This window comes from Bos grunniens, chromosome 28 (genome assembly GCF_055505025.1).
Source record: "Bos grunniens cultivar Pamir isolate PY7600 chromosome 28, Bosgru_T2T1.0, whole genome shotgun sequence".
Lineage (NCBI taxonomy): Eukaryota > Metazoa > Chordata > Mammalia > Artiodactyla > Bovidae > Bos > Bos grunniens.
Genome location: NC_141192.1, coordinates 45,273,595 through 45,291,706, shown reverse-complemented (window position 1 = coordinate 45,291,706; position 18,112 = coordinate 45,273,595). Strand labels below are relative to the sequence as shown.

The window sequence follows — 18,112 nt, the reverse complement described above, 5'->3', positions numbered from 1 at the left end:
TGAAAGGATGACTCCATGAAATGATGGGTCTTCACAGCTCCTGGGCTGGGGACCCTGTGGAGATTCAAGGAGAGTGAGGAAGCTCCATGCCCTTCCCCAGACCTTACCTGTGCATCTTCTCCACCTGGCTGTCCCCTGAGTTATATCTTTTTATAATAAACCAGTGGTCTAGAAAATAAAGTGCTTCTCTGAGTTCCATGAACTGCTCTAGCAAGGGGTGGTTTGTTGGAAGCTCCTATCTCTATAGGCCATTGGTCAGAAGCCCAGGTAACAACCTGGGGTTTGCAATTAGCATCTAAAAGGGATAGGTGCTCTCTTGTGAGGCTGAGCCCTCCACGTGTGGGGTCTGAGGCTCTCTCCAGGTAGACAGAGTTAGAACTGAGATGAACTGTTGGACAGCCAGCTAGGGTTGGAAAACTCCTGAACACACCAGAACTGGGTGCAAGAACAATACTATTTATGCAAACTTTTAAAACAAACATTATAATATATTGTTTATATAATTCCTGTAATACTTAAAACATAGGATAAAGTGATATACACCAAATTCATACCAAGTGTTGCCTCTGGGGAGAGGGTGAGAAGCGAGGTCTTTAATGAAGAAAGTAATTAAATTAATTAAAAGTTTAACAGGGGCCTTGAGCTGTCTATGCCCTAGTTTTATTCCAGACATATAAGAAGCAAATGTAGCAGATCATTAGCATCTGTTATTCCAGGGGTGAGTACCTCAGGATTTGTTACAATATTCTTTGTCCTGTCCCCCATGTTTAGTTTTTTTTTTTCTGAATGACAGAGTGGGGGTACAGATACATGGCGGTTTCGTGCCCCAAGTGCTTTCTCACACCTTCATGCCCCTCAGGCGTGACGAGCAGGACCCCACCCTTTTTGTATCACAGGTGAGACAAAGGGCTCATAGAAGTGTTGCTTCAGTCAAGGCCGGTGAGCCTTGGCTGACTGGAAGCAACTTCCCTGTAATCCCTTGGCTCCTCATCACCTGTCCCTGCCTTACCTGACACCTTGGTCTCCAGGAGGAAGATACTGTTACTTAGACCAGTTTTCAGCGGAGGCTGGGGGAAGGATGCCCGCATCTTCTATGGGCTTGCGGTGCCCAGCAGACTGGGATCCACAGAGTGGGGTGAGAGCTTATGATGAATCCATCACAGGTTAACAATTGTTTAGGACCTTTCACCGTGACCCAGGCCCCTTCTAGACACCTGAGATACAACCCATAAGCCCGACATATGGACACAAACCCCTTGTGTTCCAGCGGTAAATGTGGGATGCTCTTGTGCTCTCTTGGAAAGAAGACTGAGACCCTTCCTGGGAGAGGGTCCTTGCCCCTCTCTAGAGTACAGTTCCCACTAAGCTCTGGACCAGAGCCTCTCACAGAGCATGCATGACGGGTCCAGCAGGTCCCACCTATGGGAAAGGCACAGAACCCTCGGGAGGGTCTGACACTCACACACCTCTGCTCCTCTCTCCCCTCCCTGACCTTTCCCCCTGGTATCTGTGGGGAGGAGTTCCCTCCTGTCACTGCCTCTGTTCCAGTCTCTTCATTTACTCCCCTCCCCATCTGTAACATTTGTTTTAAAAGTTTGCACAAATAATATCCAAAATCTATTACTGATTTTCCCTAGCGCTAAACAGCCTCCCCTCCTTTCTCCTTCTTGGTAAAGATAACCCACCCCAACTGTCCTGCAGCCACAGCCATCCTTCCGGAAGTGCCATTGACGTTCCCTTCTATCTAAGACTCTTTCTATTCCTGATAACCCTTTTCCCTCTCAATGGCTCTGCCACAACTTCAGATCCTCCTTATCCTGCTGTTTTTATCCAAAACACACTATCTTCTAACACAATATTTACGGATTGTGTTTCCTGGCTGTCAGCCCCTCCCCTATTACAATGTAAGTTCAATGCCACCAGGGCAGAGAGTTTTGTCTATTTTGTTCCTGCCGCATCCCCAGCAGCTAGAACATTACCTGGCACAGACCACTTGTTTAATATCTATACGTAGAGTGAATGAAAGGGAGAGAATTTTTTTCATCATAGGTACCAGAGTCCAAGAATGTGGTCCTAGAGATCTGGGCAGCGGGTGGTTGCTGGCAGGATAGCAGGACAGACATGTGCACAAGTGAGTAGAAACGAAGGCCACTGAACAGACCCCAGCTCTCGGCCATGTGAGGACTCCCCAAGGGGTGAGGGGTCCACTGGATTGCAGCCTCCCGGGAGCTGGAGAGGGAGAGCCAGGCTTGTCGCAAGGCCCTACATCCCAAAGCAAGGCTGACCCGCAAAGGTCACAGATCTTAGGCTTGCAATGCTGTTTCCACGGCTCCAGGAATACTTCAGGATGACACTGATGCAGGTAAAGCTTTTAGGATGAAACTGCTACCTCTTTTCGAAACCTCACTCTACAGTTTATTCAGAATTCGGAATATACCTAGCAAGAGATCTGAGCACAGTCTTTGAGGGCAAGAAACCAAAAAAAAAAAAAAACAGCTTTTTTTGTACCAAACTCAATTTTGTACAAATATTTATTGAGCATCTCTAGTGCACAAAGCTCTCTTCTAGCTGTGAGCTGCCTCTGACAGCCCTTCTTCCCCAGGGAAGGCAGGAGATGCTTCAATCCGTTTAACATGCAAATGTGAGCAGTATTCCTCTCCAGGCAAAGCTCCACTGCTGGCATTTTGTTATAGCTTCTTCTTTCCCAAGGAATGGAGCTTCCCAAGAGAAAAATCCACATTTTCAATCTGCACTGTTAATTGTTCCCAGCCTCCCCACCCACCCACAGGCCCCTCCCTTGCTAGACTCAGTTGTAATAGCTCCATCCATGAGATTTCATATGGTTCACCTCCAAGCCTCATTTCACTTTATAGCCACATTTTCTGTCTTTTCTATGAGCAGATGAGGCTGAGACAGCAGTTTCTCAGATTGGATTACACGGGAAAGATCTTTGACATTCAAAGAGCTATTTGTTCTCCTCAGCACTGCACATTGGAGGTTCATTCTAAGCCCTTATACTTTATTCATTATTCTGATGGCAGCTCAGACAGTAGGTCAGAAAAGGCATGCCTCTCCTACTTTCCGCCTGGGGGCTGGAGTGACGCATGCTATCACCATGTGAAGGCCTGAGTCTTCTCTCTGTGAGCCATCTCCTCATGTGCTGCACTTGGCTTTTAGGGACAGTGGGAAATAAGAACAGATGATCCCTCTGGGGCAGCCACAAGCTGGTTGCTGGTGTCCTGTCCTGAGTCATAGTTGCTGAGTTGCCCATGGGTCATGGTAGTAGCTTTCCTGGTGGCTTAGATGGTAAAGAATCTGCCTGTAATGCAGGAGACTCGGGTTCAATCCCCTGGGTCGGGAAGATCCTCTGAAGAAGGAAATGGCAGCCCATTCTGGTATTTTTGCCTGGAGAATCCCATGGACAGAGGAGCCTGGTGGGCTATAGTCCATGTGGTGGCAAAGAGTTGGACACGACTGAACAACTTTCATTTCATGGTAGCTAAAGTGTGGCCTTACCCCTGACTGAGCAGTCCTGATCCTTTATTCCTGGCTGGACACCATCCAAGTCTGCTCTCTGACCTTCCTAGAGATTCTTCCTACTCCCTAGGACAACGCAGGAACTCCTCCAACCTAAACTAGACAGATGGGACTTTGGGGATAGCGAGAATAATTCTGCTAATTCCAGAGTCTAATTTAATAATTGCTCCTAAAGCAATGGACAGTGTTTCATTTGAAAAAGACCTTGGAAAAATGTACCATGCCTTTAGCCAGCTTGAGATTTGGGGTTTTAGCCTGGATATTATTTGAAATTTTTTTTACAGTTTTATCGATAATGCATCATTTATTACACTTAAATAAAAAGCAAAAACCTTTGCATGTAGAACTAGAAGAAAGCACCCAGTCTAAGAGCAAGAGGCCTGGAGCAGCAGTGCTCAGACCAGTCAGAGCCTGAGCTCAGACATACTATCTGGTCCACCCAAGCCCTTAAGACCCCCACTCCCAACAGCTCCTCCTCTCTGTAACCTCTGGCCTCATCCTGCCCCCACAGCTCCCCTTGGCCCTGCACACAGGGATGCCAGGTCCCCTTCAGACATCACCACTTTCCTGCACCTCCACCCACACTCCATGACAGCATCTGTGTTTGGCTGTTTGATGTTGAGTTATATGAGCTCTTTGTGTATTTTGGATATTCACATAATAAAATATACTTTGTATATTTCAGATTATCCCCTTATCAGAATATTGCTTGCACATATCTTCTCCCATTCAGTAGGTGGCCTTTTCATTTTTTGATAGTTTGCCTTGCTGTTTAAAAGCTTTTCAGTTTCATGTAATCCCGTTTGTTTATTTTTGCTCTTGTTGCCCTTGCCTGAGGAGACAGATCCAAAAATTCATCACTAAGACTGCTCCAGGAGGTTACTGCCTTTGTTTTCTTCTGGGAGTTTTGTGGTTTCAGTTATTTCACTCAGGCCTTTAATCCATTGAGTTAATTTTTGTGTATGGTGTGAGAATGGTTCAGTTTCATTCTTTTGCATGTGATTGTCCAGGTGTATTGAACAGACTCTTCTTTCCCCAAGGTATAGCTCCTCTGTTATAAATTAATTGACCATATATCCATGGGTTTATTTCTGGTCCCTGGGCTCAGTCCCACTAATCTGTGTGTCTATTTTTTATGACAATATCATATTGCTTTGATTATTCAACTTTCATTCTTCATGACAGTGCTGTGTGCAGAGAGAGAGAGAAATCCTGAAGGAAAAAAAAAAAAAAAAAAAACCTCACTGGGCACCAACAATTAAGATACATCCAGAGGTGGGATCTAGTCTGAGCTTAAGTTTGCAAATGTTCACACTTTCCTGAAAACTAACAAAAACCTTGAGCTACAGATTTAGAAAGGTTTCCCCACCACATCCTGTAAACCCAGCCTGGGAAGAGACGAGGAGGAAGAGATGGTAGGGGGAGACCATGTTCTTTCCCAGCCTCTCTGTTTGTTCTACTCTGTTTTCTTTAAACTTGGAAAAAAAAAAAAAAAAACACTCCAAGGAGCAATAGCTAGGATGCTGCACAGCTCACAAGTTTTGATCAGAGAAACTGGAGACTCCAACTGAGAACATGCCAAACTTTGGAATTGACTCTCAGAGAGAGAAAGTGAGGGAGAGAAAGCCAGATCTGCCAGAAAAGGGAGCAAGAAGGAATTCTGAGCCCAGAGGGCCATCCCTTGGATCGGTGATACAGGGTGCCTCCCTGTTCCTTCATTTCTCGATGAAGGTGACCTTCACCCTGGCTCCATCAGGGGCCCTCACAACCCCGGTTCCATCTCACAAGAATCTGGAACCACTGAGCCCGCTCCAGGAAGGTCTGAGCCTTCCAGGCTTCCTGCTTCAGAGTGTGTCTTTTGGGCGAGGCTCAGGCAGCCTGCCATTCACTTGGCCCTACTCTGAATCCACCCCCACTCCCACTCTAACTGAGAGGAAATGCAATCCATGTGTCTGGGACAGAGGCCTCCTGATTCATCACAGTGTGTCTCTGTCAAGGAGGGATGAGTTGGCTTCTCTTTGCATCCCCTGGGACTCAGGAAGCCGGGGGCCAGCCCTCCATCCATAGGAGATGGGGATCCCTCATGCTTAGACTTGCAGATGCCCTAGCAAGGGACCCACTCACTTCTTGGCTCTGTTCTGAGGTTAACTTGTTTCCTGTACCTCCCCCGGCCAGCTGCTCGGCCCTTGGCACAGCAGCATGCACACCTCCATAGCATCCTCTGTTTCAGAATCTTCCGTGACTCCCTTTGGCCAGTGGTGTAAATTCGGAACACCCTGTGAAGGTACCTGTCAAGATGACTCCATAGGCTACAAAGCGGGCAGAAAATACTCGTATCGACATTCCTCCTTCTCAACAGTGAATGTTACCCTGAGCACAGCACTCAGATGAGACTGTTGTCAGCAGATATAAAAGCAGCCACTCCACCTGGCCTGGGACCTTGGGGAGGTCCTGCTCTCTGTCCTTTTAGGGTCCCCGACAAGCATCCTACAGGCAAGGTCTGCTCTGCCAGCAATGCCATGAGAATGTGACCACTAAGCCTTCTACTTACTCAGAGCAGAAAGGAGAGGGTTCCCCAGAAAGGAGGAGGGACCCAGCTGAAGTCCCAACCAAAAGCTCTATTAGACAGGGGGGCAGCCAGGTACCCTATCTTCACATCTCATCACACAATCTTCCTGCAACCATGTGTCCTAAATAGCCCACTTTTTTCAGCAGTGAAAATCATTTCTAACGTCTCATCTGCTAACAGGGTCTCTGTGCAGATTTATCCTGTGATGTTTGATGCTCTTGCTAAAGCTGTCTGTCAAGTGGAAGCTCTTGATCACTTACTAACCTCTCCTGGGGTATGAAGTTAACTCCCCACTTTTATAAACTCATGACAGGGTCACACAGAAGCATTTTGAAACTTATGGCAAACAATACTGTACAATGATCTGGCCCTAACCAACTTCTTTCAGATTTGTTCTCATCACTTCTCTATGCAGCCCTCAAATTCTAGTTAGACTGTCCAGTGTACCCCTCAGAGAATCAGGGTCTCCTCAAGAAAAGACAGCACTAATTCACATGAAAAGTATAATCATAATACAAATACAAATAAACAATACAAATTATGAGCAGACAACAATAGATGACACTATACCCGTATAGGTCACTTAAATACATAGTCCAATCCACAGCTCCTATGGGGTTGGGGGTGCCCAGTGCCTTCCCAGGATTTCCTGATTCTGACAAGTGACTACCTCCCCTCACCTCACTTCAGACTGCTGCTTTCACGTGAAATCTCAGGTAAGAGTTGGGGTTGGTATCCTTCTGAAAGAATATCTAATAAGGTACATTATCATTTCTGCTTTCCTCATCTGCTTCGCCAGATGTTCTATAGTTCAGAAATTAAAAACCCTAATCCTAGCTTTCCCCCCATCCCCTGCAGCTGCCACTCTTACTAACCCTTCCTCCAGTGTAGGTACAGCCTCTTCCTCTTTATTCTTCAAGGCTTCCCAGCTGGCACTAGTGGTAAAGAACCCGCCTGGAAGTGCAGGAGACTTAAGCGACATGGATTTGATCCCTACCTCAGGAAGATCCCCTGGAGGAGGGCATGGCAATCCACTCCAGTATTCTTGCCTGGAGAATCGCCTGGACAGAGGAGCCTAGTGGGCCACAGTCCCTAGGGTCGCACAGAGTCGGGCTGAAGCTACTTAACATGCACACATGACAAACAGCAGGTCACTGGCTCACCCATCTGTTCCTGATGGTTTGGGATTAAGGACATCTGAGACCCCAGCGTTGGACTCATTTCCTCCATGCTTCATTGAGTACTTCTTCTCCCAGGCACTTGAACCCCTGTCTCCTCCCCCAGATGCCAGCCTGTTGTGGTATTGCAGGGAATCTGTCCCCCTTCCCAGTTCACAGTCCTGGGACCAGACGTTGTGTCTCCAGCTACCACAAAGGGAACAGAACATGGGCAAAGCGATGTCTCCCTTACCCTCTCCTCAGGTTAATTTTTATATAACCTAAAAGTCATTGACATGTTGCACAGACCCAGGAAACTTCTTCACTCTTAGAGGAATTTTGCTAGACCAAATTGTCCTAAAATTTGGAATAGCACTAGGCCAAAAATGTCTCCATTTCCCCATTTCTGAGGCTGTGTGTATTTTCACAGGTGTAAGTACTAGATAAAGGTAATTTCTTAACAAGTTTGTTTTCATTGCAATAATCTAGGGATTCAAAAACAAATGCATTCTGGATCTTCTTGGTGACTCCAGTAGCCCTACTGATGTTTCATATTTATCTTTACTTATGATCAGCTTGGCACAAGTGATCACCCACAGTGTTCCATTTGCATAACCTCAAAACCTGAGAGTTTGAAGGACTAGTCCCAGGATCTGAAATGGTTTTCTTTAGAAGGACTGGTGTGCGTGCTCAGTCACTCAGTCATGTCTGACTCTTTGCAATCTCATGGACTGTAGCCTACCACCTCTCTGTCCATGGAATTTTCCAGGCAAGAATACTAGAGCGGGCTGCCATTTCCTATCCCAGGGGAACTTCCCACCAGGGATGAAACCTGCATCTCCTGTATTAGTAGGTAGATTCTTTACCACTGCTCTACCTGGAAAGCCCTTAAAAGGACTTCAGAATACTGAATACTATAGTGAATATATAATGACTGTGCATACACTATATGTATATATAATGACTATATGTATGCTGTATATGCTACATATTACATATATGTATAGTATTTGCATTTATAATAATACATGCATATATGTATTCTCTGTGTGTATAATAATATATACATATGTATTACATGGGAGAAGGCAATGGCACCCCACTCCAGTACTCTTGCCTGGAAAATACCATGGACGGAGGAGCCTGGTGGGCTGCAGTCCATGGGGTCGCTAAGAGTCGGACATGACTGAGCGACTTCACTTTCACTTTTCACTTTCATGCATTGGAGAAGGAAATGGCAACCCACTCCAGTGTTCTTGCCTGGAGAATCCCAGGGACAGGGGAGCCTGATAGGCTGCCGTCTATGGGGTCGCACAGAGTCGGACATGACTGACACGACTTAGCAGCAGCTGCAGCACCATGTATTACATATGTGTGTATACACTAATATATACATATATATACACAATATATTATTCATATAATTTGTGCATATACTACTTTACATATTAAATAGTAATTATGCTTCTAGATCCTGAAGCTGGTCACTATGGAGGGGGTGTGGTTTTGTGTAAGAATATAACTTCATTTGGCATATATGTAGTCCCTGTGAGTGAATGGCCAGCTTCAGGCTGTGGGGATGTCCCCCTGCTAGAGTCCCAACCCTCTACTCCACTGCTCATGTTTTTCTGCCAAGTTATCCCGCTTGCTTCCCTGCCATCTGCTTATCACCTCAGAGAAGCTGATTCAGCAACTGCCTCTAGCGTGGCTCACTCAGGCTTTTGTTACTCTCACTCCCCTGGCAGGACAGGCAGGTCCACAACCTGAGGCCACATCTTGGAAGGGGGAGAAAATTAATATCATCCAGATGCCTTAAATTTCCCCCTAATAGTCTCATTTTCTCATTCAATTGGTCTTGTTTTCCCCTAGAACTTATTATGTATTATTTATTTGTCATTTGATGTGTGTATTCATTAAGGAAGCTTTGTAATTCCCTAGTAAAGACTGATACACGTCTACTTTTAAAGTATATATTGTATTTGAGTCTTTCTGAGCAGATAAGTTTTTCTAACTTACACTTTGGGTATTTTCACTCCTCGCTCAAGGGATGAAGAGAAGCCACAAGCGAGCAGCCAGCAGAAAAGGCTAGCGCTTCAGGCAAAGGTGGGGAAAAGGCTCCCAGGCAGGAAATGGCATGTCTGTTTTGTGCACATGGGCAGATGAGAGCACGTAGCTGGACAGGATGCAGAGAGATGCTGGCCAGGGAGCCAGGCCCACTTTACTAAAGGCGTGCCTGCCTGCCTGCTAAGTCGCTTCAGTTCAGTCAGTCAGTTCAGGCACTCAGTCGTGTCCGACTCTTTGCAACCCCATGAATCGCAGCACGCCAGGCCTCCCTGTCCATCACCAACTCCCGGAGTTCACTCAGACTCACGTCCATCAAGTCAGTGATGCCATCAAGCCATCTCATCCTCTGTCGTCCCTTTCTCCTCCTGCCCCCAATCCCTCCCAGCATCAGAGTCTTTTCCAGTGAGTCAACTCTTCGCATGAGGTGGCCAAAGTACTGGCGTTTCAGCTTTAGCATCATTCCTTCCAAACAAATCCCAGGGCCAATCTCCTTCAGAATGGACTGGTTGGATCTCCTTGCAGTCCAAGGGACTCTCAAGAGTCTTCTCCAGCACCACAGTTCAAAAGCATCAATTCTTCGGTGCTCAGCCTTCTTCACAGTTCAACTCTCACATCCATACATGACCACAGGAAAAACCATAGCCTTGATGAACCTTTGCTGGCAAAGTAATGTCTCTGCTTTTCAATAGGCTATCTAGGTTGGTCATAACTTTCCTTCCAAGGAGTAAGCGTCTTTTAATTTCATGGCTGCAATCACCATCTGCAGTGATTTTGAAGCCCCAAAAAATAAAGTCTGACACTGTTTCCACTGTTTCCCCATCTATTTCCCATGAAGTTATGGGACCAGATGCCAAGATCTTAGTTTTCTGAATGTTGGGCTTTAAGCCAACTTTTTCACTCTCCACTTTCACCTTCCTCAAGAGGCTTTTGAGTTCCTCTTCACTTTCTGCCATAAGGGTGGTGTCTTCTGCATATCTGAGGTTATTGATATTTCTCCCGGCAATCTTGATTCCAGCTTGTGCTTCTTCCAGCCCAGCGTTTCTCATGATGTACTCTGCATAGAAGTTAAATAAGCAGGGTGACAGTATACAGCCTTGACGTACTTCTTTTCCTATTTGGAACCAGTCTGTTGTTCCATGTCCAGTTCTAACTGTTGCTTCCTGACCTGCATACAAATTTCTCAAGAGGCAAGTTGCTTCAGTCATGTCCAGCTCTTCGTGGCCCTATGGACTGTAGCCTGCCAGACTCCTCTCTCCATGGGATTCTCTAGACAAGAATACTGGAGTGGGTTGCCATGCCCTTCTCCGGGGGGCCTCCCAACCCATGGATCAAACCTGCATCTCCAAAGTCTCCTGCATTGGCAGGTGGGTTCTTTACCACTAGCACCACCTTGGAAGCCCCATTAAAGGCATATTCATGGGCAAAGTTCTGACACGTTGACCTTCCAAGGTCAACACCTGTGAGGAATGAAAGGGAATACTGGTGTGGTCTTCTTTGATTCCAATTGGGAAAAGGTTTGGACGTGAATAAGAGGCAGGGAGCTGGACCATGGAGGGGCCCTGGTTCCTGATTCACATAGATTCTATTGGTTTTAACACCTGTGAAGTGGGTGCACTCTCTTGAGTGTTTCGACTCATCTCTCCAGATGAAGTCCAAGCCCCTAGGTGACCAGCAATGCTCCTGGCTTTAAGGGGTCCCTCCCAGGGTCCCCCAGAATGTGTGCAAGAATGCTTCACTTCTCTTGTTTATCATTTTGTTTTTTCAGGAATCACAGGTCTGTCAAAAATACCTTTGACAAGGGTATGGATATTTATCTTTGACAAAGTAGGGATAGAGGGAACATAACTCAACATAATAAATGTCACATAGGTACTGGAGAAGGCACCCCACTCCAGTACTCTTGCCTGGAAACTCTCATGGATGGAGGAGCCTGGTAGGCTGCAGTCCATGGGGTCACGAAGAGTCAGACACAACTGAGCGACTTCACTTTCACTTTTCACTTTCATGCATTGGAGAAGGAAATGGCAACCCACTCCAGTGTTCTTGCCTGGAGAATCCCAGGGACAGGGGAGCCTGGTGGGCTGCCGTCTATGGGGTTGCACAGAGTTGGACACGACTAAAGTGACTTAGCAGCAGCAGCAGGACAAACCTACAGCCAGCATGATACTCAGAGGTGAAAAGCTGGAGGAGGAACTTTGAGAGGCTAAAAGATCAGCCAGCGCTGTTTCTGGGCCCTCAGGACCAAATCAGCTGACAGAGGTGCAGGGTCTGCTCTTATATTTCACCTGAGTTCCAGCAGGGCCTGGCGGGAAAGCAGTAGTGCTTACAGGCTGTGGATTTACACCTAAGGCACCCTCCAGGGACTTGAAGGAGTGACTGGGAGGACTCTGTGCAGGGGCCAAGATCCTAACTTTGACTGTTAATATAGATGTGATTTTCTGGGCCTTCTAGATATTTGGGAATATCTGGGTAATGATTAGAAAACTATTGACTATAGCTGATAATACTGTATTTTCTAACTGAAGTGTACTAAGAGAGTAGAATTTAAATGTTCTCACCAAAAAGAGAAAAGAAAAGTAAATGAGGAAACAAAAAGAAAACTTGTTAAGTCAGTGGACTGAACCACTGATCTACTGAAGCTATGAAAGAAAAACTGGTTTTTAAGTTGGTCAGTTTTGAAAATTGTTTTCCATGTTCCCCATCCCAGCACTAACATCTCTCTGCTCCCCTCACCCATGTGTCTGTTTTTCTTTCGCTGGATGTCCTGGAGTAATTCTAAGCTTAGAATCAGAACACATTTCATCCTTGCCCTGTACCCTCTGTGTTGTAAGATGCTTTTGCTGTATATTTCAGACACCATTGTCAGTGCCTCCAACCAAATGCCAGGAGGCCCCTGGGCTGGACATGTTGAGTTTATGTGCCTTTGCAGCAAGGGGGGGAGTATACACATGAGCCGCCCAGTGCCTCCACCCATGAGCATCTTGGTCCAAGGGCTCAGAAAGCACGTGCAGGACTGAGCTGTGCTGACCGATCTGGGGAAGGACCATAAGAAAGGGGACTTGGGTTGGATGCTATTAGGAAACAGGAGCCATTTCTGATTGGCTGTCTTAACCAGCTCATGTAGAGTAAGGGCAGGCTAGGCCCACCTCCAGCCTGGAATTGGCAAAGAAGTTAGTCAGGGAGGGATGCTCTGTGGTTGGAATATGCATGTTGTCTGAGTTCAGACCTGATTGCAAAGGAGTCTTGTCTCTGTCTTGCCCCATCATGGTTGTATGTGGTCTTGTCCACTGTTGATGTTCTGGGATGTTCCTGTTCAACAGGAGAGCATCAGGCCTAGCTGCACTCCACACCTGGAGGACCAGGCCAGCCCTGGTGTGGGGCTGCTGTTTTCACTGTTAACTCAAACTCACTCTCTATTAAATTTATCTCTGGGACTTTTTTTTTTCCTTTACCACCTGGTCTACTATCTAGGATGCAGCTGTGAATTTTGTGTTTATTTAAAAAAAAAAAAAAAATTGTGTCTTTTGGAATCCCTCTTTGTGGCCTCCTTAAGTCCATGGCTCATTTGTCGGGCAGAGATAATGACCCAACTCCCCTTGGCTTTTCTCATTGCCCAGAGCCCTGAGGTTTCAGCCAGCTCTCAAGGTGGACCCTTCTCTCCCATGTCAACACTCTAAAGCTGGACCACAGCTCAAACACAGAGAAGAACTGGGTCTCAGCACTGATCTCACGTACTCAAGGGATATGAAAGTGATTTGCTCAGAGGAGAGGAGCTGGGTGGGAGGACAAACCTACTCTCCATGTTTAGAAAGGCCTGTGGCTGCACTGGGCACCTGAGTCCATGGCCTCAGAGGAGAGCAGCCTGGGCAACAAGGTGAGGCCTGGTCCTCTTGAAGGGTCTCCAGGCTCCTTTCTCCCCCCAGGCAAGCAGTGGGGATGTAGATTGTATGTGGATGCTTTGTTCTGTTGCTTTCCTCACCCCTGTGCCTCCATGACCACAGCACAATGTCCTTTTGCAATCAGATAGGCCCCTGCTATGTGCTGCAGAAACTGATTTTGGCAAATGATCTTCCCAAGCCAGGAGGATGTAGGGTATCCACTGTGAAACTCTCAAGAGCTGACCTAAGACGAGATCCATGCACCCTCCAAACCCAAGCCATCTACTTGCTTTGGCTCAACATAGGGCTGAAGGTGGCCCAGAGACCCACCTATCCAGGAATCCCCAAAGCTGCCAAGTGTAAAGATGCCCCAGGAGATGTGTTAAAATGCATATTCCTGGGTCCTGTCACAGGAATTCCAACCAAGTAGGTCTGAGGAGGTAACCAGGAATCTGAATTTTTAAGCTGTCTGGCCTAAAGTATTCTTATACACCACTGGGAGGTTGGGAACTACTAATCTGACCCAGTGTTTCTGAGCTAAAGGAGGGTATGTTAAGTCCAAGGAGCTTTTTTTTCCTCCAAAAAATATGTGTCTGTGTGCCTGTACATGTATATATGTGAGTTTATGTGTATCTGTGTGTTTGTAAGTGTTTGTATGTGCGTGTCCGTATGTGTGTCTGGGTGTATGTCTGGGTATGTGAGTGTGTGTATGTTTGTGTGTGTGTGTATGTGTGTATATATATGAGTGTATATGTGTGTCTATACGTGTATTCATGTATGTCTGTGCACATGTGTGTCTATTTGTGTGTGTATGCAAGTATGTATTTCTATGTATGTCTATGTAGTATGTGTGTGTCTGTGCTGCTGCTGCTGCTAAGTCGCTTCAGTCATGTCTGACTCTGTGCGACCCCATAGACGGCAGCCCACTAGGCTCCTCTGTCCCGGGGATTCTCCAGGCAAGAACACTGGAGTGGGTTGCCATTTCCTTCTCCAGTGCATGAAAGTGAAAAGTGAAAGTGAAGTCGCTCAGTGTGTGTCTGTAGGTATATGTATATGTGCGTGTATTTCTCTCTGTGTGTGTATATGTGTGTTGGTAGTCTGTGTGTGTGTGTATGTGCATATGTCTGTCTGTACGTGTGTGTGTATGACTGTGTGCCTGTGTGTATGTCTGAGTATGTGAGGGCATTTATGTGGGTATGTGTCTGTAGTTATGTATGTTTGTAAGTATATGTATGTGTGTATGTGAATATATATCTGTGTCAATGTGTCTCGTGTATGTATGTCTGCTTGTGTATGTAGGTATGTGTGTGTAGGTATATGTGTTTGTGGTTATGTACCACCCTTATGGCAGAAAGTGAAGAGGAACTCAAAAGCCTCTTGATGAAAGTGAAAGTGGAGAGTGAAAAAGTTGGCTTAAAGCTCAACATTCAGAAAATGAAGATCATGGCATCCGGTCCCACCACTTCATGGGAAATAGATGGGGAAACAGTGGAAACAGTGTCAGACTTTATTTTTTGGGCTCCAAAATCACTGCAGATAGTGACTGCAGCCATGAAATTAAAAGACGCTTACTCCTTGGAAGGAAAGTTATGACCAACCTAGATAGCAAATTCAAAAGCAGAGACATTACTTTGCCAACAAAGGTTTGTCTAGTCAAGGCTATGGTTTTTCCAGTGGTCATGTATGAATGTGAGAGTTGGACTGTGAAGAAGGCTGAGCGCCGAAGAATTGATGCTTTTGAACTGTAGTGTTGGAGAAGACTTTTGAGAGTCCCTGGGACTGCAAGGAGATCCAACCAGTCCATTCTGAAGGAGATCAGCCCTGGGATTTCTTTGGAAGGAATGATGCTAAAGCTGAAACTCCAGTACTTTGGCCACCTCATGTGAAGAGTTGATTCATTGGAAAAGACCCTGATGCTGGGAGGGATTGGGGGCAGAAGGAGAAGGGGATGACAGAGGATGAGATGGCTTGATGGCATCACTGACTTGATGGACATGAGTCTGGGTGAACTCCGGGAGTTGGTGATGGACAGGGAGGCCTGGCATGCTGCGATTCATGGGGTCGCAAAGAGTCGGACACGACTGAGCGACTGATCTGATCTGATCTGATTATGTATATAGGTGTATTTCTGTACACACAGAAGTGGATATGTCTGTGGGTAAGTCTGTGTGAGTACATGTGTGTCTGTGTGTATGTAGGGATATATATGTATACATGCATGCATTTCTGTGTGTGTGTGTACATGTGTGAGTACATATATGTATGTATGAATGCATGTGTGCATGTGTGCGTTTCTGGGTATGTAGGTATGTGGTATGTGTGTGTGTCTGTATGTGTGTAGGTATGTATGTGTGTGTTTGTGTCTCTGTGTCTGTATGTATATGTGTGTATGTGTGTGTATATGTCTGTGTATGTAAGTGTGTGTATGTGAGTCTGAGTGTATGTGTATGTATGTCTGTTTATGTGTGTGTGTGTGCGCCTGCATTTCTGTGTATGTGTGTGCATGTGTTTGTGTGTATATGTGTTGCGTGAGTCTGTCTCTGTGTATATGCATGTGTGTGTGAGTGTGCACCCTTTCTTCTCCCCATGTGTTGAAATGCTCTCTAGAGAGGAAAACAAAGTGAGGTTCTGGAAAAGCTGCCAGTGGTTCTAATACCTCCCCTCACACCCTCCTTTCCTGCTGTGGAAATCGCTAGAGGGGAGCAAACTCTGACACCCCCCAAATGTGACTCTTTGGCATAAGGATTAACTTGAGCTGATTATTTTTAAGAGAAGCTCTGAAATCCAAGTACAAGTTACCCTTTGTCAGCAACATTTACATTTATAAAGGAAGTCTCCACGTGTCAGAGTTTCACCCTGGTGGGCCAGGAGGAGGGGATGACTAAATCTCTAGAAATCCTCATCGGTGGAGAAGGCAATCTGCAACTCTGATCTGCATAACAATCGACAGGCTCTGTCTGGCCATCCCATAACTGCCCCTCCCCCAGTATCTTCTTTTGTCTTTAGCTAGAGATGGTATTTAAGGTGGTGGTTGGACTGTGGAGCAGGGAGGAGAGGGATGTTTCTTGATTTTCCTGGGTCTCTCCCATGTATACAGGAGGTCACATGTTATTAAACTTGTGTTTGTTTTTATCCTGCGAATCTGTCCTTTTACAGGGGCTCTCAGCCAAGAGCCCAGAAGGGTGGAGGGGAAACTATTTTTCCTCCCCTGCCCCATGGATCAAGTGCAGGTTTGCAGAGTAGCCTTGAGGCTTGAGGAGGGAGGCCGCCTGCTTTCAGGCTCTGGGTCAACAGAACCCTCAGCGTGGCCCCTGAGCCCTGGACTGCTCACAGTGCAGGGCCCCTTGCTCAGGACTCTGGGGAAGATCAGAGGGAGGACTGGGCCTGGAAGAGACTGGAGGGGCTCCTCCATGAAGATTCTTCAGAATAGCCTCAAAGAGTGAAGAATCAGCTGGGCTGGTAGGAGCCGGTCCTCAGAGGGAGAGGGATTCAAAGTGATGCACAGCTGTCTGCTGGAACAGAGGGCCCCAGAGGTTCCCAGGGTTAATTAACTTGCAAAGTGGTTTTTATCCCTTATCTCTTCCTGACACTTTCCCCAGGCAGCCCCAGTGCTCTGCTCCAGAAGCTGCTGCTGCTTCCTTGACTCAGGCACCCCAAGAAGCTGCTGTTACCCCACAGCCTGTAATAACCAGGCCCCTCAACTGTGAATGCATCCCAGAATCCCAAAGTTCCCTGATGCCTGAAAAAGAAAACACAGCTTCCAAAGGCCCCCATTTCATACTGTTCACGAGGTTCTCAAGGAAAGAATACTGAAGTGGCTTGCTATTCCCTTCTTCAGTGGACCACGTTTTGTCAGAACTCTCCAACATGACCTGCCTGTCTTGAGTGGCCCTACATGGTGGGGCTCATAGTTTCATTGAGTTAGACAAGGCTGCGGTCCATGTGATCAGTTTGATTAGTTTTCTGTGATTACGGTTTTCACTCTTTCTGCAATCTGATGGATAAGGATAAGAGGCTTATAAAAGCTTCCTGTTGGGAGAGACTGACTGTGGGGGGAACTGAGTCTTGTTCTTCAAGAGATGGGAATACCAGACCACCTTACCTGCCTCCTGAGAAATCTGTATGCAGGTCAAGAAACAGCAAATAGAGCCAGGCATGAAATAACAGACTGGATCCAAATTGGGAAAGGAGTACATCAAGGCTGTATGTCACCCTGCTTATTTAACTTATATGCAGAGTACCTCATGTGAAATGCCAGGCTGGATGAATCACAAGCTGGAATCAAGATTGCTGGGAGAAATATCAATAACCTCAGATATGCAGATGATACCACCCTTATCAGATCAGATCAGCCACTCAGTCGTGTCCCACTCTTTGCAAACCCATGAATCGCAGCACGCCAGGCCTCCCTGTCCATCACCAACTCCTGGAGTTCACTCAGACTCACGTCCATCGAGTCAGTGATGCCATCCAGCCATCTCATCCTCTGTTGTCCCCTTCTCCTCCTGCCCCCAATCCCTCCCAGCATCAGAGTCTTTTCCAATGAGTCAACTCTTCGCATGAGGTGGCCAAAGTACTGGAGTTTCAGCTTCAGCATCATTCCTTCCAAAGAAATCCCAGGGCTGATCTCCTTCAGAATGGACTGGTTGGATCTCCTTGCAGTCCAAGGGACTCTCAAGAGTCTTCTCCAACACCACAGTTCAAAAGCATCAATTCTTTGGCACTCAGCCTTCTTCACAGTCCAACTCTCACATCCATACATGACCACAGGAAAAACCATAGCCTTGACTAGACGAACCTTTGTTGGCAAAGTCATGTCTCTGCTTTTGAATATATTATCTAGGTTGGTCATAACTTTCCTTCCAAGGAGTAAGTGTCTTTTAATTTCATGGCTGCAGTCACCATCT

The 18,112-nt window shown here is 46.5% G+C and overlaps 1 protein-coding gene across 1 annotated transcript in view; it reads right to left on the bottom strand.

The window, feature by feature from the left end:
* Positions 1–2,513: 2,513 nt before the first annotated feature.
* The window catches only part of LOC147343300 (uncharacterized), a 154,934-nt gene continuing 139,335 nt past the window's right edge, over positions 2,514–18,112 (bottom strand). Inside the window, exon 5 of the mRNA XM_086381684.1 lies at positions 2,514–4,749. Coding sequence (XP_086237810.1) covers positions 4,714–4,749 — 36 coding nt within the window. The 3' untranslated portion in view covers positions 2,514–4,713. The remainder of the gene's footprint in view (positions 4,750–18,112) is intronic.